Raw genomic sequence first — 20,241 nt, 5'->3', positions numbered from 1 at the left:
CCGTGCCTTGGTTTCCAAATGTTTTGGAAGTCAAACAGACTTCTAGAACATATTGAGTTCAAGATCCGAGGTACCACTGTATTAACAAATTCATAGTAGTGTTTCTAACAGTGCGCCCCTAAGCACCCTTACTAGGAGGCAAGTGTGAGCACACTCAATGAGATTTAATTCTGAAATAAACAGTAGGATCACACTGTCAGGCTGTCGTTTTAAAAGAAGTTGGGCTACAAGCCTAATTCCATTTACCTTGAATCGAATGGGAATTCAAATCGAAATAATACTAACAGCAATAAGAATGCTTCTAAGCAGACGTAGTTAAGGATTGTGCTGTTAGTTATAAGTTTAATTGAACCAAGTAGGACCTGTTTCAAGTAAATTAAACATGTGTACAATTTGGCTCCACATATCTGGTATGCCAACATTTCTGCTGTATAGCTTCATGTTAAACCCGCTTAGTTTTCTTCAGCCTCTAATGGAACTACTGGACATAAACCTGTAAGTATCAGCAGGTGGCTATCAAATAAGTTCACTTCTTAGTATTATCTCATCCTGTTTTGCTCAATAAAGTATACAGATAGATTGCTTATTGTTCACTGTATTGTTAATGTTCATTCCTTTCATAGGATGAAAATCATAACCTTAACAGTCTAATTTTATGAGTATTTTGGTCCCATGCTGTCCTTTCAAATCCAGAGTTTTTATCACTGGTAGCTTGATATTTTTATTAGAAATAGATAATGATCACATTTTAAAACTTTGAAGGAAATAAAACAAATCACCCTTTGACTGGTGTAAATTTATGTAGAAGAAAAGAAGCTCCAAACAGCTAAAAAAAGGGATATAATTTTATTATTTGATCTCTGTATTCAAACATGTTTTGCTGATACTTAACATGTGAGTGAGAAAACCATTGTCTTTGGCATATTCTATCTAGTTGGATGACATTATTTTTGCTTCCATGCCTAGAAAGAAATAGATGTACTACCACATATTATCTTATAGAAAAATCTTCACATACTGAATTCATTAAGGAAAACTTATCTAAACACTAATAAATCACAATGAATAAAAAAGTGTATTCTTTTGTTTTATTGGTTATCATGAATTTTTTGTGACTGGACGCTTTCCTTTCTGTTTTGCAGCAGCCTTCTCTTGCTTCAACTGTGATGAAAAAGAAAAAGAAAAAAAACATTAAAATACATTCACTTATAAAATAACCTCTTTTGACTTAAAGACCTAGCCAATTATAAAATGAAGCAGATTCAAGGAGTGAGCCAAATTTCACATTGCCTGTACTTAGCTGCAGCCAACCTAAATCCAGCCACTTTTCTTCGCTATTAGCATTAATGTCATTTCTCATTGTGAGCCACTCTGGTGTGCTATATACTTTCTGGTTTCTTCCTTCTTTTCACCACTTCTTTTCACAGTTGAAGTAGCTGACCACTACAGAGCAAAACCAAGATTGGAGTACAGTGGACCCACTAGATACGAACTTAATTTGTTCTGGGGGTCCGTACATACCCCAAAAAGTCCGCATCTAGAGGCACCATTTCTGCGCACGCACGCGGCGCAATAGAGCACTTCTGCGCGTGTGTGTGTGGCAAAACCCAAAAGTTACATTACCCGAAGGTAATGTAACCCGGGGGTCCACTGTAATGTTGAGACTGCAATAGGAGATGGAGGGAGCACGGGGAAAAAATAATCATTATTGCTATAATTAATTTATTCATTTGCTGCTTAATGCCCAGATGGTTTACAAAACATGAAAACGTAACTGCACAACATTGTTAGAAATACAGACTATTTTAAAAAATACACCATAATTAAAATATACAATAAAACAATTCCCTTAAAACAGCACAGCAATTAAAACAACAGGCTCTGGCCAAGAGATCAAGTGAATGCTTGGGTAAGCAGGTATTGCTTCAAAAGTTGGTGGAATGTCAAGACAGATGAGGCCTCTCATATTTCAGCAGGGAAATTATGCCACAATACCAGTGCCACCAGGGAAAAAGCCCACCTCTGCATCACCACAAGCCAATACTAAGCAAACTTACCACAGGAAACCATTGCTCTCGGTAAATCCATTTGACAAGTTTGCGGTGTTTGTCTACTTAAATTTCTATCACTTAATAAATTATGAGAAACCTGATAGTTCCTTCTCTACAACCACATTTGATTCTGAGATACCAATATAATGCCCTAACGTATTTTAACAAAGTTATAAAGAAATTAAAAATGTCTCACATTCAGCAAAAGCGGATTATCTTCAACTTTAAAGAAATGCTTTTGCTTTAAACTACGTATGCAATGGCTTACCCGTTCCTGATACTGTCTTTCAAAATAAGCCATGTCATCTTCGTCAGGTCTTCTTAAAGAGGCAACTTGCATTGCTGTACTTGCACCTCCTTAAAAGCAACATACTTTTAATTAGATAAATTCTAGAATTGTATCAAATGTAACTCATACTCAAGTAGATCAAGGGGTCGTCTCTGTTGAGTATGGCTCAAGTGGATATCATCTCTTGTTCCAGAGCTTCTCAGATCAGAATGTATTGAAATTTCATTTCATTAGAATTTTGTAAGCATACTTACTGGAAAGCAAAACTCACTGAAATCAATTGAACTCAATTGAACCAAATAAACATGCTTAGCACCTCTAATCTCTCCTATAATCACACTTGGCAGCACATGAAATTAAACAGATAACTACCATCTTGAATCAGCTTGTTTGACAAGAGAATATGTGTAAATAAGGTTCACTGCTGCTTTTGACTTGCCCTCATTGTTCAATCCTTAGTACGTCAAACCAAAACATACTAGCAAATGCATCAGCCCACCTTAAATACCTATTTATAGGAACAGCATCAATGAGAAAATGTATCCCAAGTTTAACACCAGACATAGTAAGGTAAAAAAGGTAAAGGTAAAGGACCCCTGGATGGTTAAGTTCAGTCAAAGGTAGTTATGGGGTTGCGGCGCTCATCTCTCTTTCAGGCCAAGGGAGCCGGCGTTTGTCCACAGACAGCTTTCTGGGTCATGTGGCCAGCATGACTAAACCACTTCTGGCACAACAAGACCTATTTATCTACTTGCACTGGTGTGCTTTTGAACTGCTAGGTAGGCAGGAGCTGGGACAGAGCAACGGGAGCTCACCCCATTGAGCAGATTCGAACCGCTGACCTTCTGATCGGCAAGCCCAAGAGGCTCAGTGGTTTAGACCACAACGCCACCCGCATCCCTACCGGGCATAGTAGTTTCTCTCAGACCCTCTGTCATCTTCCTCTCTTCTTCCATCAACTCCCTGGACTCCAACTGTACAGGGAATCCTGGAAGGAAGCTTATTCTAGTTGTCAGAACACCAGGAACTGTATTATGTACTCTCAGTCCTCAGGAGATCACATACACGCCCTTGCTCTCTGCCAGAGTACCCTACCGAGTCTTCATTACGCTCTGCCTAGAGTGACTTGAGTTTTCTTTTTCTGTTGAATTTGCACATAATGACTAATGCACAGTTTGGGTTGGCCCAGAATGTTCTACCACTTGAGGCAAAACAGAAAATGGCGCCGCCCCTTCCACCGCCACCGCTCTCCCCGCCATCTCTTCCGCCTGAGGCGACTGGAGGCAGCCCTGGGAAACCTTAGCATGCTGAAGGTGGCAGGGGAGAATACAGTGGTACCTCAGGTTACAGACACTTCAGGTTACAGACTTCGCTAACCCAGAAATAGTACCTTGGGTTAAGAACTTGACCTCAGGATGAGAACAGAAATCGCGCGGCGGCAGTGGGAGGCCCCATTAGCTAAAGTGGTACCTCAGGCTAAGAACAGTTTCAGGTTAAGAACGTACCTCCAGAACGAATTAAGTTCTTAACCCGATGTACCACTGTAATGGAGGCTGGAGAAGAACAAGCAGTGGTGGGGTGCAGGGGCATAGGAAGGGGTGGGGGGGTGCAGCCCACCCTGGGTGTCATCCCTGAGAGGGTGACAAAATGGCACACCACAGGAGTTGGCACTTACCATGGGGCCTGGCCTGTAGCGCGCCCGAGCCACATGTCTCTCCTGGGAGTGATGTAGTGGCTCAGGGCCCCACGCTGCCCGAAACAGCAGTGTGGGGCTTGTGTAGACCAGGCGTACTCCGTGGGCAGCTTGCCAGGGCACCCCTCTGGGCGTTTGGTGTGGCGCCCCCCACTCTGGGCGGAGCACGGATCACTGCGGCCCTCCCATGGGCGGCTCCCCCCGCTCCCACCACTCTGAGTGCCGGAGCAGCTAGCTACGCCCCTAGTGGGGCGACAGAGAAAGCAGGTGACAAGCACAGGAGGCAGCTAGCAATGCATTCCTCAGAGGCTCAGATCTGCCACATGTACCCACTCCCAGGTGAAGAAGAAGAGTTTGGATTTGCTATCCCACTTTATCACTACCCAAAGGAGTCTCAAAGCGGCTAACATTCTACTTTCCCTTCCTTCCCAACAACAAACACTTTGTGAGGTGAGTGAGGCTGAGAGACTTCAGAGAAGTGTGACTGGCCCAAGGTCACCCAGCAGCTGCATGTGGCCGAGCGGGGAAGCGAACCCGGTTCACCAGATTACAGGTCTACCGCTCTTAACCACTACACCACACTGGTGATTGCCTCACTGAGCCTCATAGGTGGGCCAACCTTGTATAGAGTACCTTTTCTGAACTAGGCACTCCAACCTCTTAACTGCTGAACTGTCCCAGGAGTAAACACATTTTAAATGTGTGCTAAACTTAAATCCCCTAAAGGCTGCAACCATTACACCATCGCTGATACTAGGTCACGTATCTGGAAAGGCAGCATTTATTCAGCTGCTCACAGTGTATTTAATCAGGTAACACATTGACTACTTAAAGAAAGAAAAGTAATTCCTTTACCATTTGTTAACTGGGGACGTCCTTGCGTGGAACTAGAAGGTCCCTGCAATGCTCTTAGGAAGGGATGATCCATGTTGGTTACAGGAGATTCTAGGAACTGGATGGAAGGTGCTCCTTAAAATGAAATCAGCAATTTAGGGAGAAGAAATCCAAATTAACAAGAAACATGAAGAATTGCAGCCACTGATGAAAAACAAATTAAAAATGTTGCTGCTTCAGTAAGACAATCAAGAAGCAAGTCCAACAAAGTTAGCTTACTCTGTCTTGAAAAAGAAATGTGGTCATCTGCCACGGAGATATAAAATGGCACCCTGAATGGAAGACCAGTTATTGGTCTCATTAAAAAAACACTGAGCATTTTAGAATTATACCTGATGTTATTAAATTAAAACAAATGTTTGAAAATATAGACAAAAGCATAACAAAAACGGATGTGTGCCAGATTTATTACTTTGGCTTTGGAAGGAGCTAAGTGTAATATGCCCATGGCTCAGATTTTATCACTTGCTGTCTGCCTACGTTCTGTTAATTTGCAGCTGATGTTTCCTATTTTGTTGGTGGTGGTATTCAGCATTTAATTATTATATTGTTTCATGTGCAATTCCTCCCTGGGGGTCATTTGAAATGGGGGGGGGGTGTTATAAATTGTGCAGGGAGGAGCTCTACTATATTGGTCACAGGCTGTGCAGCATTTCAAAAGAAAGCACCAATCACATTAGGCCTGGAAGAGCATGGGCAGTCATGATAGTTGCCACGAAATGGGGCCAGGATTCCAAACCTTGTATTTATTTAGGAAGAAGGGGGCAACATCCTGCTGCTATAGTTTCCAAGTCATCTTCAGATACAGCTCCCTGTACTACAGTCAATCCTCAAGGCTACAAAAATGTGGATAAGAATAACAAGACCCCCTCTGCGTCAGAGCCCTTGCAACAGATACAAATGATAAAATCAGGGGTCAGCAAACTTTTTCAGCAGGGGGCTGGTCCACTGTCCCTCAGACCTTGTGGGGGGCCAGACTATATTTTGAAGGGGGGAAATGAACAAATTCCTATGCCCCACAAATAACCCAGAGATGCATTTTAAATAAAAGGACACATTCCACTCATGTAAAAACACGCTGATTCCTGGATGGTCCGCGGGTCGGATATAGAAGGCGAATGGGCCGGATCCGGCCCCCGGGCCTTAGTTTGCCTACCCATGATAAAAATGTACTCTATTATCTGCTTTTCCAGGACAAAGTAGGCTCTAGGAGATATCCATGGATCTGTACCTGTTTCGATAGGATGAATAGTATTTTACCCAAAAAAGACACAGCAAGTCCCCCATGAGAACTTGTTTTCTTTGGAATCAGTTTCAGGTTATTTATTATTTTACTTTATCATTTGTCCCCAGCTTCCAAACTGATATAGGGTTAAAATGCCAAGAAATATAGAGTGGTAGTCAACCAAGTTTTACTCAAATATTTGAAATGAAATAAGACAACTAAATTAAGTCTATCAATGTCAAGAGGTCCACAATGAGTAAAATTTAGTTAAATACCACCCATAGATTTGGGAATCATCAGTTTGGCCACACCCAACTTCAAAGCTCCAAATTATCTCTTCCAATGGCTTCATATGAATGTTAAACTGCATGGCAATAAGGCCAAGGCTTGAGGGGTAAAAGGTAAAGGTACCCCTGCCCATACGGGCCAGTCTTGACAGACTCTAGGGTTGTGCGCCCATCTCACTCTATAGGCCAGGGGTCAGCGCTGTCCGCAGACACTTCCGGGTCACGTGGCCAGCGTGACAAGCTGCATCTGGCGAGCCAGCGCAGCACATGGAACGCCGTTTACCTTCCCGCTAGTAAGCGGTCCCTATTTATCTACTTGCACCCGGGGGTGCTTTCGAACTGCTAGGTTGGCAGGCGCTGGGACCGAGCGAGAGGAGCGCACCCCGCCGCGGGGATTCGAACCGCCGACCTTTCGATCGGCAAGTCCTAGGCACTGAGGCTTTAACCCACAGCGCCACCCACATCCCTGCTTGAGGGGTACCACAGGTCAAACCCCATGGTGCTGACCTAGTCTTTCCAACTGCACATTGCTAGGAAAAACATACCATTCATTTTGTGGGGCATCAGACAACCAGATTGGTACTTCTGCACCTATATTTATAATTTAAAACTACATAGACGTTGCAATCTGGTTAAATTATCTGATACACTTTGGAACTATCAATAAAGCAAAAAACAGATAGATGTAAATTCAATTTTTCATTTCAAGTCCCCCGATTCTTACCTATCCCACTGTCATCAAGTCTCATGTATCCTTCTGCTAGTGAACTAAAGCCTGTTAGTCCTCCCATGGCGGCATATGGGACATCTTGCCCCACTGGTTTTCCTTGGGCTAAGCGTTCCTCTTTTGTTTCCACTACTGTTTCATGAGCATATGTTGGCTGCCCACATCCACAAGTAAAGCAACTGTGAAACCCTGAACATTTGGAACCTAATTCAAAACATTTTAAGACAGCATCAGATAGACCAAAATATTTGACTCCCTTTCACTCAGTGGCAGTTTTGTTTTGAGTATTTCCTCTCTGTAGCCCCAACTACACAAACAATTGCTACAGCTGGAAACAGCTTAATAGGATGTGTAAGGGCAGACATGGTGTAAATCTAAGGCCTACAATATTTTGAGGTCATAAATACTATTTATTCTACCGGTACAATGAAACATATTTAAACAATAATGTGCAGATGGACTCTACTTATACAGGAAGCTGCCAGTGGTAGAAAAAGAATCCTTCAAAAAGCCCAGGTTCAGACTCCCAAATACGGAAGTAGCATAAATCAGGAAAGGGTTTAATAATATGCAGATTAACCAGATTTGGAATGTGAAATACAATGTTGAGTTTGCCTGCTGAATATGAGTTTTCTAGTTACAGAACCCAGCACATTTTCATTAGTACTCTCCACACCTACAAATATACATGGTTATAATATCACACAATGCCTCAAGGGACATATCTGTGTAATGAAAAACTGCTACACTTACATATGACATGCTTATTTATCCAAAACTCACTTACATGTGTTGCATGGAAACCCGGGTGCCGCACTGTGCTGATCAGCAAAGTGCTTACATCTACAGCGGATGGGCTGAGTCCCATTGAGAGGAACGAAGTTATAAGATTTGCATGGGCAATGGCCCACCCTACAGGGTAAAGAAATAGGACGTTCCTTTGGGATCTCTTCAAAGTCTGTTTTGTGTTGTTTATACCTGGGGGAAGGGAAATGTAAACATACTATTCAGCGATCATTTGCTTTATTTATTTATTTATCATTTATTTAGAGAATTTGTACCCTACTCTTCAGACAAAAAGGCAGACCCAGAGCAAAACAAAACAAGACACGCCCTACTTAAATTCTTAATTTATTATTATTATTATTATTATTAATTTTAAATACAATGCACGAGGGGATAAGGACAAGGAGGAAAAAGGAAAATAAAACTCAAAACTCAGGCATCACTTTCTAGATAGCTGTTCCTATATTGAGCAGCTGGCACAGTTCAGAGGCAGGAGGTGGAGCAGGGCCTATAGCAAAGCAGATGCGATGAGCCCGGCTTCCTGTCACTCCCACTGAGGCAGCCTGATAGCTGCTCCCAGATGATGGTTGAAGGGATGGGGAGGCCTGATGAAGGTGGCCTGTCGCAGCAGAACTGATGGAGTGGGCCCTGCTTCTCCGCTGTGCCACTGCTGGAATGGCTGTCCCCAGACAACAGTTGAGCTTTTTAAAAAATATTATTCTAAGCAATCATGTCCCAATCTTTTATGAATGGGACCAGGTTCAATAAACCACTTTACTGAGGTTGCCACCAACCCAGCCTCTCTCTCGAATCTTCTGGCACATAGAGAATTTCTATGGCAGTGAGTCAGTCTTTTACTGTGTGCTAGTCTTGCCGAGAAAAATTATTGCTGCTTCTTCAAAGCCATGACTGAAATAAGTCTGAACATTACATGTGCCGGGGGGAAATGAAGGCACATTGTAATGTTAAAGCCATTGGTAATGCTAACCAAGGTTTATAAACCAATAACAAACTGTGGCTTACAAGCATGGTTTGTTTGTGGTCAATAAACCATGGCTAAGGTGCTGGGCTGGATGTTCGTGTTAAACCCTCATTTAGTAAGCAATTGTCTATAAACCGTAGCTTAGCATTATGTGGACCATGGCAGAGGGGGATCCCAGTAAAATATCTAGACACTTAAATTTGTAGACCATTCAAATTATTTGGAATATACCTTTGAATGTCATCCCAAGGTACTTGAAACATAACCTGAAGATGCTCTTTTCCATTTTTGATGCATTTATAATTTATATGGAATATTATGAAACAATTTTCCTGATCTAAGAAATATTCTAAACCGCCCTGTGATCCTTGGATGAAAGGCGGTACAGTAATTGAATAAATAAAAATAAATGCTTCCTAAAGCTTTGCAAGCCACAAGTTCTCAAGCTAACTGCACAACAAAAAAATACTTCCTTTGAACAGGAAATGTCTATGTAGGGCACAGAATGCCTCACCTGTGTGTACAAAAGCATGGGGTTTCGGGGCCCACGAGTTTGCAGTCCATGCCAGTTGGTGATCTCCAGCTCACAAACAGTCTGTTTTGTAAGCGTATTGGTAACATTTTTTTCTTGTACTTTTCATATTCTTCAGGAGTAAAAAGTTTCCCTCCATCATCTTCGCCTACAATTCTACGAAGAAGCGTTGCATGTTTAATTACAAACATCAATGTTCTGATAACACACACACAAAAATGAAGACTGTTGAAATGTCTGTGGCTTGGGAGAAAGTAGAAAGTGAAGAGACAATGTTTGCCGGGTGTTCTATTTCTGCTCATATATATGTCCCAACATCAAAACAGTGCTACAATCCTCAGCATATTTCATGGAACATTCCCGTTTAACTGCCTCTAACTGGAGGAAGCGGTTGAGGACTTCATTCTTTAAAAAGGCTATAAATCATAAAGTTTAAACATGTATTCCATACGACTTCATATCCTAGGACCTAGTCACTCACACCTTAAACTAAAACCTATAACCGATTTCAACTCACCACAAAAAGGAGCTATCTTTAGATTCGGTTGGAATTAAATACTCTTTCAAGCTCTTAACAATCAGAGGCTAGCCCTGTTAAAGACACCCACCTTGTTAAAGCAAGACTGGTGCCCCACGGACAGGTCTCTTATGTGTTTTGCTCACTGATTGATTGTGAGGGGGAAAGAGAAAACCTCAGAGCGTCGTACAAAAAAACAATAAAATCATGCCTAGGTGGCGCATCGCTCAGGAGTATCACGCTTAGTAGTGAAGAAGGTTGCCAGGATCTGTGCAGGTTGCCAGGATCTGTGCGGAAAGACGGTCCTTTAGGTTGCTCGGGGTGAAGGACGTGCCCTTTGCACATGCTCAGAGGGCCCATCGTGAGTTTTGGGTTTTCCGAGCGAAAAGACTTCGAGCCCCAACAAAAAGTGGAGGAGACCTGAGCGGAGCGTCCCGTCCCCTCGGCCCGCTACCTACGCAGTGGCGATCGCCGCTAGCGATCCCCTCCTCCTCCCCCCCGGCGGCCTTTCGTCCCCCTCGGTCCCGCTCACCTCTTGTATTCCAGGTATTCGTCTATGGCCGCGGCGGCCCCCGGTTGCAAAGTCAGCCGCTCCATGGCCGGGATGAGCCTTCCCCGCGGCCGGATTTTCCTACCGAAAGAGGGAGGCACGCGGCGGCGAGGGCTGAAGGGCCTCGCGGGAGACAAAGAGGCGGCCCTCCCCTTTCCCTTCCCCGCCACCAGGAGAGGCGGGAGAGGCGGCTGCTTCGCCAACCCTCGCCGTTTGTTGGGTCTCTAAGCGACGGTTCCAAGCGCGCCTTTCAGCGCCGGCTTTCGCTTTTTGCTGACGGGGTGAGAAACCCCTCACGCCTCGCTAACTCCCCCTCGATGGTTCGAACTTAACCCAGTTTAATATTATTATAGGCAACCCTAAGGCCCCAACTATAAATATTCATAAATGCACACGTATCTGACTATATAAACCGTGTTTTGAGAGCAATCCTGAAGCCATTTTGACCTCAAATACTGTATTCCTCTGCGGTTAAGGGAGGCAAATGGGGAAAGCCAGCCCGTTTTCTCCCCTCCCCCTTACAAATCCTGTTTTAAAAGAGTCTTTGTGTATGAATAGGGCGAGCCTGTGACCTGGATTCAGGTCAAGTAAAGTAATAGTCCCATGGACTGCAAGAAGATCAAACCTATCCATTCTTATGGAAATCAGCCCTGAGTGCTCACTGGAAGGACATCATGAAGCTGAGGCTCCAATACTTTGGCCATACTTTTTCATGAGAAGAGAAGACTCCCTGGAAAAGACCCTGATGCTGTGAAAGATTGAGGGCACAAGGAGAAGGGGACGACAGAGGACGAGATGGTTGGACAGTGTTCTCAAAGCTACCAGCATGAGTTTGGCCAAACTGTGGGAGGCAGTGGAAGACAGGAGTGCCTGGCGTGCTCTGGTCCATGGGGTCACAAAGAGTCGGACACAACTAAAGGACTAATCAACAACAACAACAGTAATAGTCATCACAAAATGATTGCCCAGGCAATGCAATCAGGGACCATTCTTAGGTATCCTGGCAGACAGTATTTCTGCTGTAGACCCACCTCCTATGATGTATGTGATGATTTTGGGATGGTCTTTTGCTAAGGGGGTTGGGCAAAAGGTTCCTGCACACTTTTGTTCGGGGTCTCTCCCTCCTTGGAAGGAAGGGAAGGGAACTCTGTTGCAACAGAAAACCAAATCTCTGCCTTGCTTTCCACTGGATCCTGCCTCCATCCATTCTTCTCTGACCGATCATGGACTTAGGGGACCCATGGAATCCCATGGGGAGTTGGGGCACCAAAAGCCAAACCCCAATTTTTACATCAATATGTATAACACAGAGCGTTTTAATCCATTTTAAAAGATGGCTCACACCACTTCAGTTGTGCTGCAGACTTGGAATTTTAAACTCTCAAGGTAACAGCAAAACGCTTGGACCTGAGGAACGGAATCTGAACTCAGCTCGCTGCCCTCACTCATGGTTTTTGGACCCCAGGGATCCAAACACCCTCAGCCTTGCAACCTCATGTGTCTCCAGGTAGCTGCTACCACCCTTATGCACTGGAAAGAAAGAAAGAAAGAAAGAAAGAAAGAAAGAAAGAAAGAAAGAAAGAAAGAAAAAGAAGCCCTGCAGCCTAAAAAACCTCGTAGCCATTTTGTGAGGGATTTTTGACTAAGTGTCCTCTGGCTTGATTGCAAGGAAAATTATCACAGGGGGACAGGGGTGGAGTTCCCCTCCTGCCTGGCCACTGGCAGTGTTGGTTCAAGCTGTCCTTGCCGTCCTTGAAAGCATTCTTCACTCCAGATCAGGCCCAGGAGCAGAGCTGGTGACGATGTCCTGCTACAAACATTTAGTAATGTCTCATTATTTACATTTGTTGAGACTAGCAGCAGAAGACGTGGTTCTTTTGATATTTCACCTTTTATATTAAGCTCTCCATACAATTCATTAATACACAAATAATATTGCCTCCCCCCAAAAAAAATCAAGCTAGAGAAAGAACACGGAACCAAAACATTAGTTTAGGTTTCTCTGTAGCATATCCAGGAGAAAAGACAAGCTGATTTTAAACTAAAAAGGAGCTCGCCTCCTCAAGTGTGAGAGTTGCTATGTGAAAAACTTTTTTTTTAAAAAAAAAAGTGCTGTATTTATTTTGCACACAGTTCTCTTAACTTCCAGTTCAACCCCTCTCTCATAATAGGCCTCGGCCCAGTATACCTGAAGGAGCATCTCCACCCCCATCATTCAGCCCGGACACGGAGGTCCAGCTCTGAGGGCCTTCTGGTGGTTCCCTCACTGCAAAATGTGAGGTTGCAGGGAACCAGGCAGAGGGACTTCTTGTTGGTGGTGGTGGTGCCCGCTCTGTGGAACGCCCTCCCATCAGATGTCAAGGAAATAAACAACTATCTGACTTTTAGAAGGTATCTGAAGGCAGCCCTGTTTAGGGAAGTTTTTATGTTTGATGTTGTCGCTTTTTTATTATTAATATTCTGTTGGGAGCAGCCCAGTATTTATTATTATTATTATTCAATGTAGCTGAATGCTGCAAGATTTAGGACAGATGAAATAAAGTGCTTCTTCATCCCATGCATAAACTGCAGAATTCACCCCACAATATGTGGTAACAGCCACTAACTTGGCTGACTTTAAAAGAGAATTAGACAGATTCATGAAGAGTAAAGCTTCAAATGGCTACTAGCTATGATGGCTATGATCTACATCCAATGTTGTATATCATACTTTCGGAATCACTAGTGGGAAAGAGTACAATGGCACTCAAAACCTCCTTACAGACTTTCCATAGGCATCTGGCTGAGCACTATGAAAAAAGAATCCTAGACTAGATGGGCATTTGGCCCTGATCCGTCAGGTCTGCTCCTGTATATGACTAGTGGAGAATGTCACACAGCAAAGAGAAATTCTGCATCAAACTTTCAAAGGTGGTAGATAAACCCAAGGATTCATACAATGCTGGCCTCTTGTATGTTCCCTTATCCTCATGTTAAGGGATAGACTGTCCCGTAGCTTGTGAATCAAGTCCCAATTAAATTTACTGACCAAAAAAAGTTTCAGGAGGCTTAGAAATGTATGTGCTCAGGAATGTAGCCTTATGATATAATCCTGTGAAATGTATACAGTGGTACCTCTGGTTAAGTACTTAATTCGTTCCGGAGGTCCGTACTTAACCTGAAACTGTTCTTAACCTGAATCACCACTTTAGCTAATGGGGCCTCCTGCTGCTGCCGCGCCGCCGGAGCACAATTTCTGTTCTCATCCTGAAGCAAAGTTCTTAACCTGAAGCACTATTTCTGGGTTAGCGGACTCTGTAACCTGAAGTGTATGTAACCTGAGGTACCACTGTACTCCAAAGCTAGCCTCGCTGAGTTTAGCAAGGATTATTCCTAGGTTTACTTCTGAGTAGAATAGAATATACCATTAGTGTTTTTATTTACCAAGTCTAGCCTGTGATATGTGACTTCTAGTCATTTAATTTTTAAAGCAACAGTTAAAAGATTTTCATTTTGTGCAAAATCATGAATACACTCCTACTGAGGATAAGAACTTATTGGACACTCAAAACCTTTGACCATATATTTCACTTTATTTATTTTATTCTATCCAGATGCTATAATCATCTGCAGGGATAATAATTCAGGACGGTATATAATCTAGCACCGCAAATCTTGTTCTCCCTTTAAATAAAAGTTCTTTAAAAAAACCCAAAAAACCTACACAGCATATTTTAAGCATAAAATACCAAAACAAACCCTTTAGAGATCATTCCGTATAGATGCAAAAACTCAAGACTGGCACTTCATTTTTATAATTTAGGATACAAAAAGCACACTGTGTAACATAGTGTACCCTTGCTGCAAATTCTCTGCTATAAGGCTAACATGGATATAAGGCAATGTTCACCTTTGCTCCCACTCAATTTAAAGTCCACCATGGGAGAGCTCGGGTTCAAATCCACCAGGGTTTACTACCGTTTCACAACCAACACTCATTCAAAAGGCCATTGCAAATCAGCAGTGCCTGAGAGACTGTACCCCTCTAGCTCATCTTTTCAGTAAGTATCAAGGTGCCTTGCTTCCCTTCATCTAAATCCAGCTTGTCACTCTTGGTTTTCTTTAAAAAGAGTAACTTAAGAGCTAGTGTTACATTCATCATAGGCTGTAGGATACTCAAATATTCACCAAAAAAACAATGGACGAAAAGCTAGCAGTGTTCAATACCTGGTAAGTGTGGCTTCTATCACTTAAGGTTTTTATCTTCAGTTGCTAAATACATACATTTATTTATTGTTAACCGCTATGTACCATCACAGATTATCTTTGATCATCTAAGCGTCCTAATTTCTGTAGCAAGTGTGTGTGCACTTGGGCAGGTCGCCCTTTTAAGCTTTTACAAACGATAGTATTTTTAATACATTCTCTCTAGCTATTTCACAGATAGTGCAAATAAAAGACATTCTTTGGATCACCATTTTAGGATGTTATCCACAACATGATATCCATTGTAGAAATCAGTCAGCCAAAGGTGATGTTAAAATATACTTTACACATACATAAATTTCCAGCACTCATATTAAAGGCTCATATTATCCTTCATTGCTATGCATTAGTAAACCAGGTCACAAGATTAAGCTAAAATTTCCAAAGATGTGTTAGATTTATATTTAAATAGATATTTAGATATTAAATCTACCTCTTTTTCACGATCATAATCTCCATGATTATCATAGAACCTCACATATGGATGTACACATTATCTACTTTCCTTACTACACTAGCTATGTTTCCAGCATCTCTTTTAAATAAGATGTTGTACAGTGTTGCTTTATGAAAGAGCTATCTTTAAAAGGTTTTAGAGCTTGATATAAAAGAAGTTAGAACTGTATTCAGCATTTCCTGTTGCAACAGGATGCAGACCTCCATGCCAACCATTGGTTTGTGGATTTTTTCCTATTGTAACAGAACTAGACACGAGTCAGAATCACTTTGTTTACCCGTTTGCTTGTAGTTGCTGGCATCAAGTTCCCATTTGTAGTATTTGTTGCTGAGCCATTTACAACCATGTAATCAACCTTGTTTTCCAGTTTGACCAAGCGTTGCAAGATGTCATCTAGAAGAACTGCGATCGTTCGTTTTAGATCAGCTAGAGAAAAACAGAAACACAAAAAGGAATCCTGTCTATTTTGCACTCCACAGTGGAACTATCAATAGTGAAAGAAGCATAGGTGCTCCTACTAAAGGTAAAGGACCCCTGGACAGTTAAATCCAGTGAAAGGCAACTATGGGGTTGCAGCGCTCATCTCGCTTTCAGGCCGAGGGAGCCGGCGTTTGTCCACAGACAGCTTTCTGGGTCAGGTGGCCAGCATGACTAAACCGCTTCTGGTGCAACAGGACCCCGTGACAGAAACCACAGCGCACAGAAACGCTGTTTACCTTCCCGCCAGAGCAGTACCTATTTATCTACTTGCACAGGCTGCTTCCAAACTGCTAGGTTGGCAGGATCTGGGACAGAGCAATAGGAACTCACTCCATCACGGGAATTCGAACCGCCGACCTTCTGATCGGCAAGCCCAAGAGGCTCAGTGATTTACTGTGCCAAGATAGCTGAAGAACAGGAATTACAAAGGGAGATGCAAGTCCCCCCACAACCAAATTTTTGTTTTATTGGTCCTAGACCCACCCCTTTCCAATTAGTGCATTTAGGCATTAAATAACATATCTGGTTATATTGATTATTTATTTATTTGCTTCATCTAGGTTTTTTCTTCAGGAACAGTCACACAGAGAATTGATTTCTTATTCTTTCTCATTTCATTCAGTCCAACTGGCACAGAACTAGCCATCTCTCTTTGGTTTTTTTTCTTCTTGTTGTTTATCCACACCACTGGTAAGTGAGTTCTAGGAAATATTGTGCATAGCATATAAAAAGAATGACTGTGTTTAAACATATGCATTTAATTCTACCAGCTGCTCTCTAATTCGGATACAGTGGTACCTTTGTCCCGAACAGCTTGGCTTCTAAACAAATTGGCTCCTGAACGCCGTGAACCCGGAAGTAAGTGTTCCAGTTTGCAAACTTTTTTGGAAGCTGAACATCCGACACGACTTCAACAGCTTCCGCTTGAGTGCAGGAAGAACAGATTAAGTTCGAGAACCAAGGTACCACCATATTCTACAGTGTACATTTTTCAAAATTATATACCTAGCCAATTCTAGTTTTTTTCAATTTGATACCTTTACTGCTTCTGTTAAACCTTTCCAGGTGTGGCATTATCTAGGGCTCCAAAATATGGATATATAATTCATACACAAATGAATGTTATGTGTATCCTAATACCCTCAATAAACCAACAACTTTTCTCAAGGATATAAAACACTGTGCATTTCTTAACCTCAGCTGAATGTGGGATTTCATAGCCATGATTGTTTCCATAACAGTTTCCCTGTTAATAATTAGACAATAGTTCTACAAAATAAATAAGAACTTTTGAAAGTATGCTTGGTATTGCATTTCATAATTCTAAAATTAAGAATTAAATAGAGACATGACCTCAAAGAAAGATTATTATGTCTTACCATATCCTGCCATCGAGACTCCATTACCACCATTCATGATATTCTTGTTTTCTTCTGCCAGTGCTCTAACATACCTTTTACTTAAGTCAAGTATTTGTTCACGCAATTCAGCACTGCTCTGCTGCCTTGGATGCTGAAAGGTGTAGCGCAGTAACATTATGCCCCAGATAAAACCAAACACCAGCAGAAGTAAGCTCAATTTCTGGGACACGTTTTTTCTCGAAAATGCAAAAAACATTTCTGAGCAGGCCAAAATGTCAACATAAGGAACCAAGGCTCAAGTCACAGTATTTCCATGGTAGTAAAAAAAATAAAAATAAAAATTCACAACAGAGTTACCCTTCCGGAGAGATCATTCTGTAAACGTTTCCCAACGGACATGGTTGATTCCTGAAACATTATGTTAAAAAAATATTATCAGTCTTAAGTCTTTGTAAGATGAGCTTTATTATGACCAACTTCCAAATTTAACTTCACCATTCATCAGAGACACGTAAATTAAACAAAGCCTATGATTTGCCACTGGGCAGTCCTTAAAGCATGAGTTGCAAGTCCATGATGCAACCTGGAGTTCAACCATGAACTTGTCTGGTATCTTCACTTCTTTAGCTCTACATCTATAATATGGGAATAACAATGGCCTACTTTACACAGTTCTTGTAAGACCAAGACAGAGTATATGAAGCACTAGGAGCACATCAGAAAACAGTGAGAGAGAGCAATCCTGTACATGTCTACTCAGAAGTAAGTGCCACTATACACGCCGTGGGAAAGCTGTAGGCTTCCAGATGTTGCTGGACTAAAACTTCCATCATTCTTGACTATTGGTCATGTGTGCTGGGGCCAATGTTAGTCCAGTTCCATCTGAAGGGCCACAAGTTCCCCACCACTACTATGTGTACCTCCATGAGAGCACATCCCATAGAAAACAATGGGACTTACTTTTCTATGTAGGCATGCACAGAATTGCACTGTCATTCCTAGGTAACTTTTAAGCTGCAGTCCTAAACACATTAGAATCTGCAAAGCAAGAACGTTGGACAAAGTGAGACATCGAAATGTATAGGATTGTGCTTTAAGTCTTATCATGGTTCTTATAAACTAAACATGTTATAATTAATAATGTGCCTTATCAGATTAATCCATTGTTTAATTAAAACTAACAAATAAAAATGGCATATTATCAAAATCACAAAACAGGTGCATTTTGGAGATAAATATAATTTACAGTTTATTTGCTTTAATAAAACTATCATTTGAACTGGAGTAGACCAGAACTGATCAACAGACTGCAAGTCAAAAATGCTAAAGGCAGTATAAGTTAACTTACATTAGCTAGTCTGATGCTTTCTTTAGTTATCAGAGCAAATAGCTCAACTGGCAGCCATTTAGATGATGGGGAATCTTTGAAGAGAAGAAAATGTGAGAGTTTATTTAGGCTGTTATCACTAGGAATTTAGATATAATTGAGAAAATATTATGCAAGATAAAATAATAAAATTTCATAGTTAATCCCTAAATCCACAAAATACTTAAAGTTCAAATTTGAAATTATTAATAATTTACAATACAGTATAATAAATGACTAACCCACTCACCCCAATTAGTATTTGGGCTGTTACCTCTAGGTCACATCTATGCATGTGAAAAATGAATCCTAGCTTAATCCACATTCTGCTTAAACCTCAATTTCTAATAATAAACAATTATTTCGTAATACCTCTTAAATTTCTTTTGTGCTTTGTTTATCAGGCTTTATTATTATTTTTAATGGGCCTGGCTCTGTAGGAGACGTAAAGTTCAAAGTTACACAAAGCTCTTCATCAGGCAAATTTACCATTTTTGCTACAAAGTACACATTGCATTGAAAAGGAGGAAAGCAATTCCAAACCATTATGATTTATGAATTGGGGAGAGAATGATTACTTAGATACTCGCTATCCATCCATAGACAACAAAGCCAAGCTGCCTGATCTATACCAAATGAATACATCTAGATAAAAAGTAAGGCAGATGGGCTACATCAACCACTTCCTAGGTGATACTACAAGACTCTCTCAAAAACAGTGTTTCGTTCACGTAGCAACATTTATGCAGCACTACTGTACTCCAAACTCTGCAATAAATCTGAATAAAGAGTTCCATGTAACACAGAAGCTTGTGTATTTTTACACCAGGCAGTGTAAACCTATCTTGTACTTGAAAGATTGCGATCCCATATACAGTATGTCTACTTAGTAGAAAGCACATCGGAGCTCAATTGGGCTTACTTCCAAGTAAATATCTATAAAGGATTGCGCTATTAGTCTCGGGCATTGACTTGGCCAAGTCTTTGAGTGTAACAGATTAAAATAATCATGAAAGGGATAGCCAACCGAAACATAACGATTCAGTTAAGTGTAAGTCTACCACCGGCAGGAAGTCGGTCTAAAAAAGAAGCTTGCTCGGTTTTGCAGCCTACAAACAGTAAGCTGAAAAAAGAGAGAAATGGCGGGGAGGGGATTTCTGAAGGCACAGGAGGATTTAGGGATTCGGGACAGGAGAGCCGGAACACAACAGCCTCTCTTTAAAGAGGGGAAGTTGCCATTGCGAAAGAAACATGAGGTTTTGCCTAGAACGCGTCACCTCTGCCTCAAAGGAAACAAACATCAGATCTTACCTTGCAAGCACAGCTGGCTGAAAACGCAGCGCTCCCCAAGGGCCATGGGCTGTCCATCAGCATCTTATGTTCTCCAGCCCACCTAAGCCATATAGGCAAGCGCGTCCGCCCTTCCGGCCCGCGATCTGCTTCTCACCCAGATCACGCTCTCCGATCCTCAACGGGGGTTACCATGCAACCCCGCACGCTCTGCCGGAGCTCTCCGCGCGCACGGCAAACGCCCCGGTTAAGCTCCGCCCGCCGGACGCCAGCCTCCGCTTACTACGTTGTACATAGGAAGACCAGCGCGGTCGAGGCGCATGCGGACTTCACTTCCGGCTACTTCGGGGGAGGGAGCACCGAATACGGAGGGAAAGTCTGGGATATCAAACGCAACATCAGTGATGATGGACCGTGTATGTCTGATCTGACGTTTCATCAGAAGTTTTTACTCGTTGCAATCCGAAAGTTTGCATTTCAGCTTTCAACCCACGCCTAGTTTCGTTTTA

At 42.1% G+C, this 20,241-nt stretch overlaps 2 protein-coding genes across 7 annotated transcripts; both read right to left on the bottom strand.

Annotated features, from left to right (window-relative positions):
• Window positions 1-827: 827 nt before the first annotated feature.
• Window positions 828-11,029, bottom strand: FAM221A (family with sequence similarity 221 member A). The gene is made up of 7 exons (XM_028750179.2): window positions 10,516-11,029; window positions 9,449-9,622; window positions 7,954-8,144; window positions 7,164-7,370; window positions 4,889-5,002; window positions 2,320-2,408; window positions 828-1,161 (listed from the first exon to the last, which is right to left on the bottom strand). Exons 1-7 carry the CDS (start codon window positions 10,578-10,580, stop codon window positions 1,099-1,101), a joined length of 903 nt encoding a protein of 300 aa, XP_028606012.2. The 5' UTR covers window positions 10,581-11,029; the 3' UTR covers window positions 828-1,098.
• A 3,056-nt stretch (window positions 11,030-14,085) lies between these two features.
• CCDC126 (coiled-coil domain containing 126) lies at window positions 14,086-20,039 on the bottom strand. Of its 6 annotated transcripts, XM_028750796.2 has the most exons (5): window positions 19,754-20,038; window positions 18,425-18,498; window positions 17,434-17,484; window positions 17,095-17,227; window positions 14,086-15,661 (listed from the first exon to the last, which is right to left on the bottom strand). In XM_028750796.2, exons 1-5 carry the CDS (start codon window positions 19,797-19,799, stop codon window positions 15,483-15,485), a joined length of 483 nt encoding a protein of 160 aa, XP_028606629.2. In that variant the 5' UTR covers window positions 19,800-20,038; the 3' UTR covers window positions 14,086-15,482. The 6 variants fall into 6 exon arrangements, with proteins under 6 accessions (XP_028606629.2, XP_028606630.2, XP_077793137.1 ...); XM_028750797.2 differs by lacking the exon at window positions 18,425-18,498 and having other exon boundaries at window positions 19,754-20,039; XM_077937011.1 differs by having other exon boundaries at window positions 17,095-17,484; window positions 19,754-20,032.
• Window positions 20,040-20,241: the final 202 nt, after the last annotated feature.

The sequence above is a fragment of the Podarcis muralis genome, chromosome 12 (genome assembly GCF_964188315.1).
Source record: "Podarcis muralis chromosome 12, rPodMur119.hap1.1, whole genome shotgun sequence".
Taxonomy (NCBI): Eukaryota; Metazoa; Chordata; class Lepidosauria; order Squamata; family Lacertidae; genus Podarcis; species Podarcis muralis.
The sequence above is the reverse complement of the archived record's forward strand: the minus strand, read 5'-3'. Positions and strand labels throughout refer to the sequence as shown.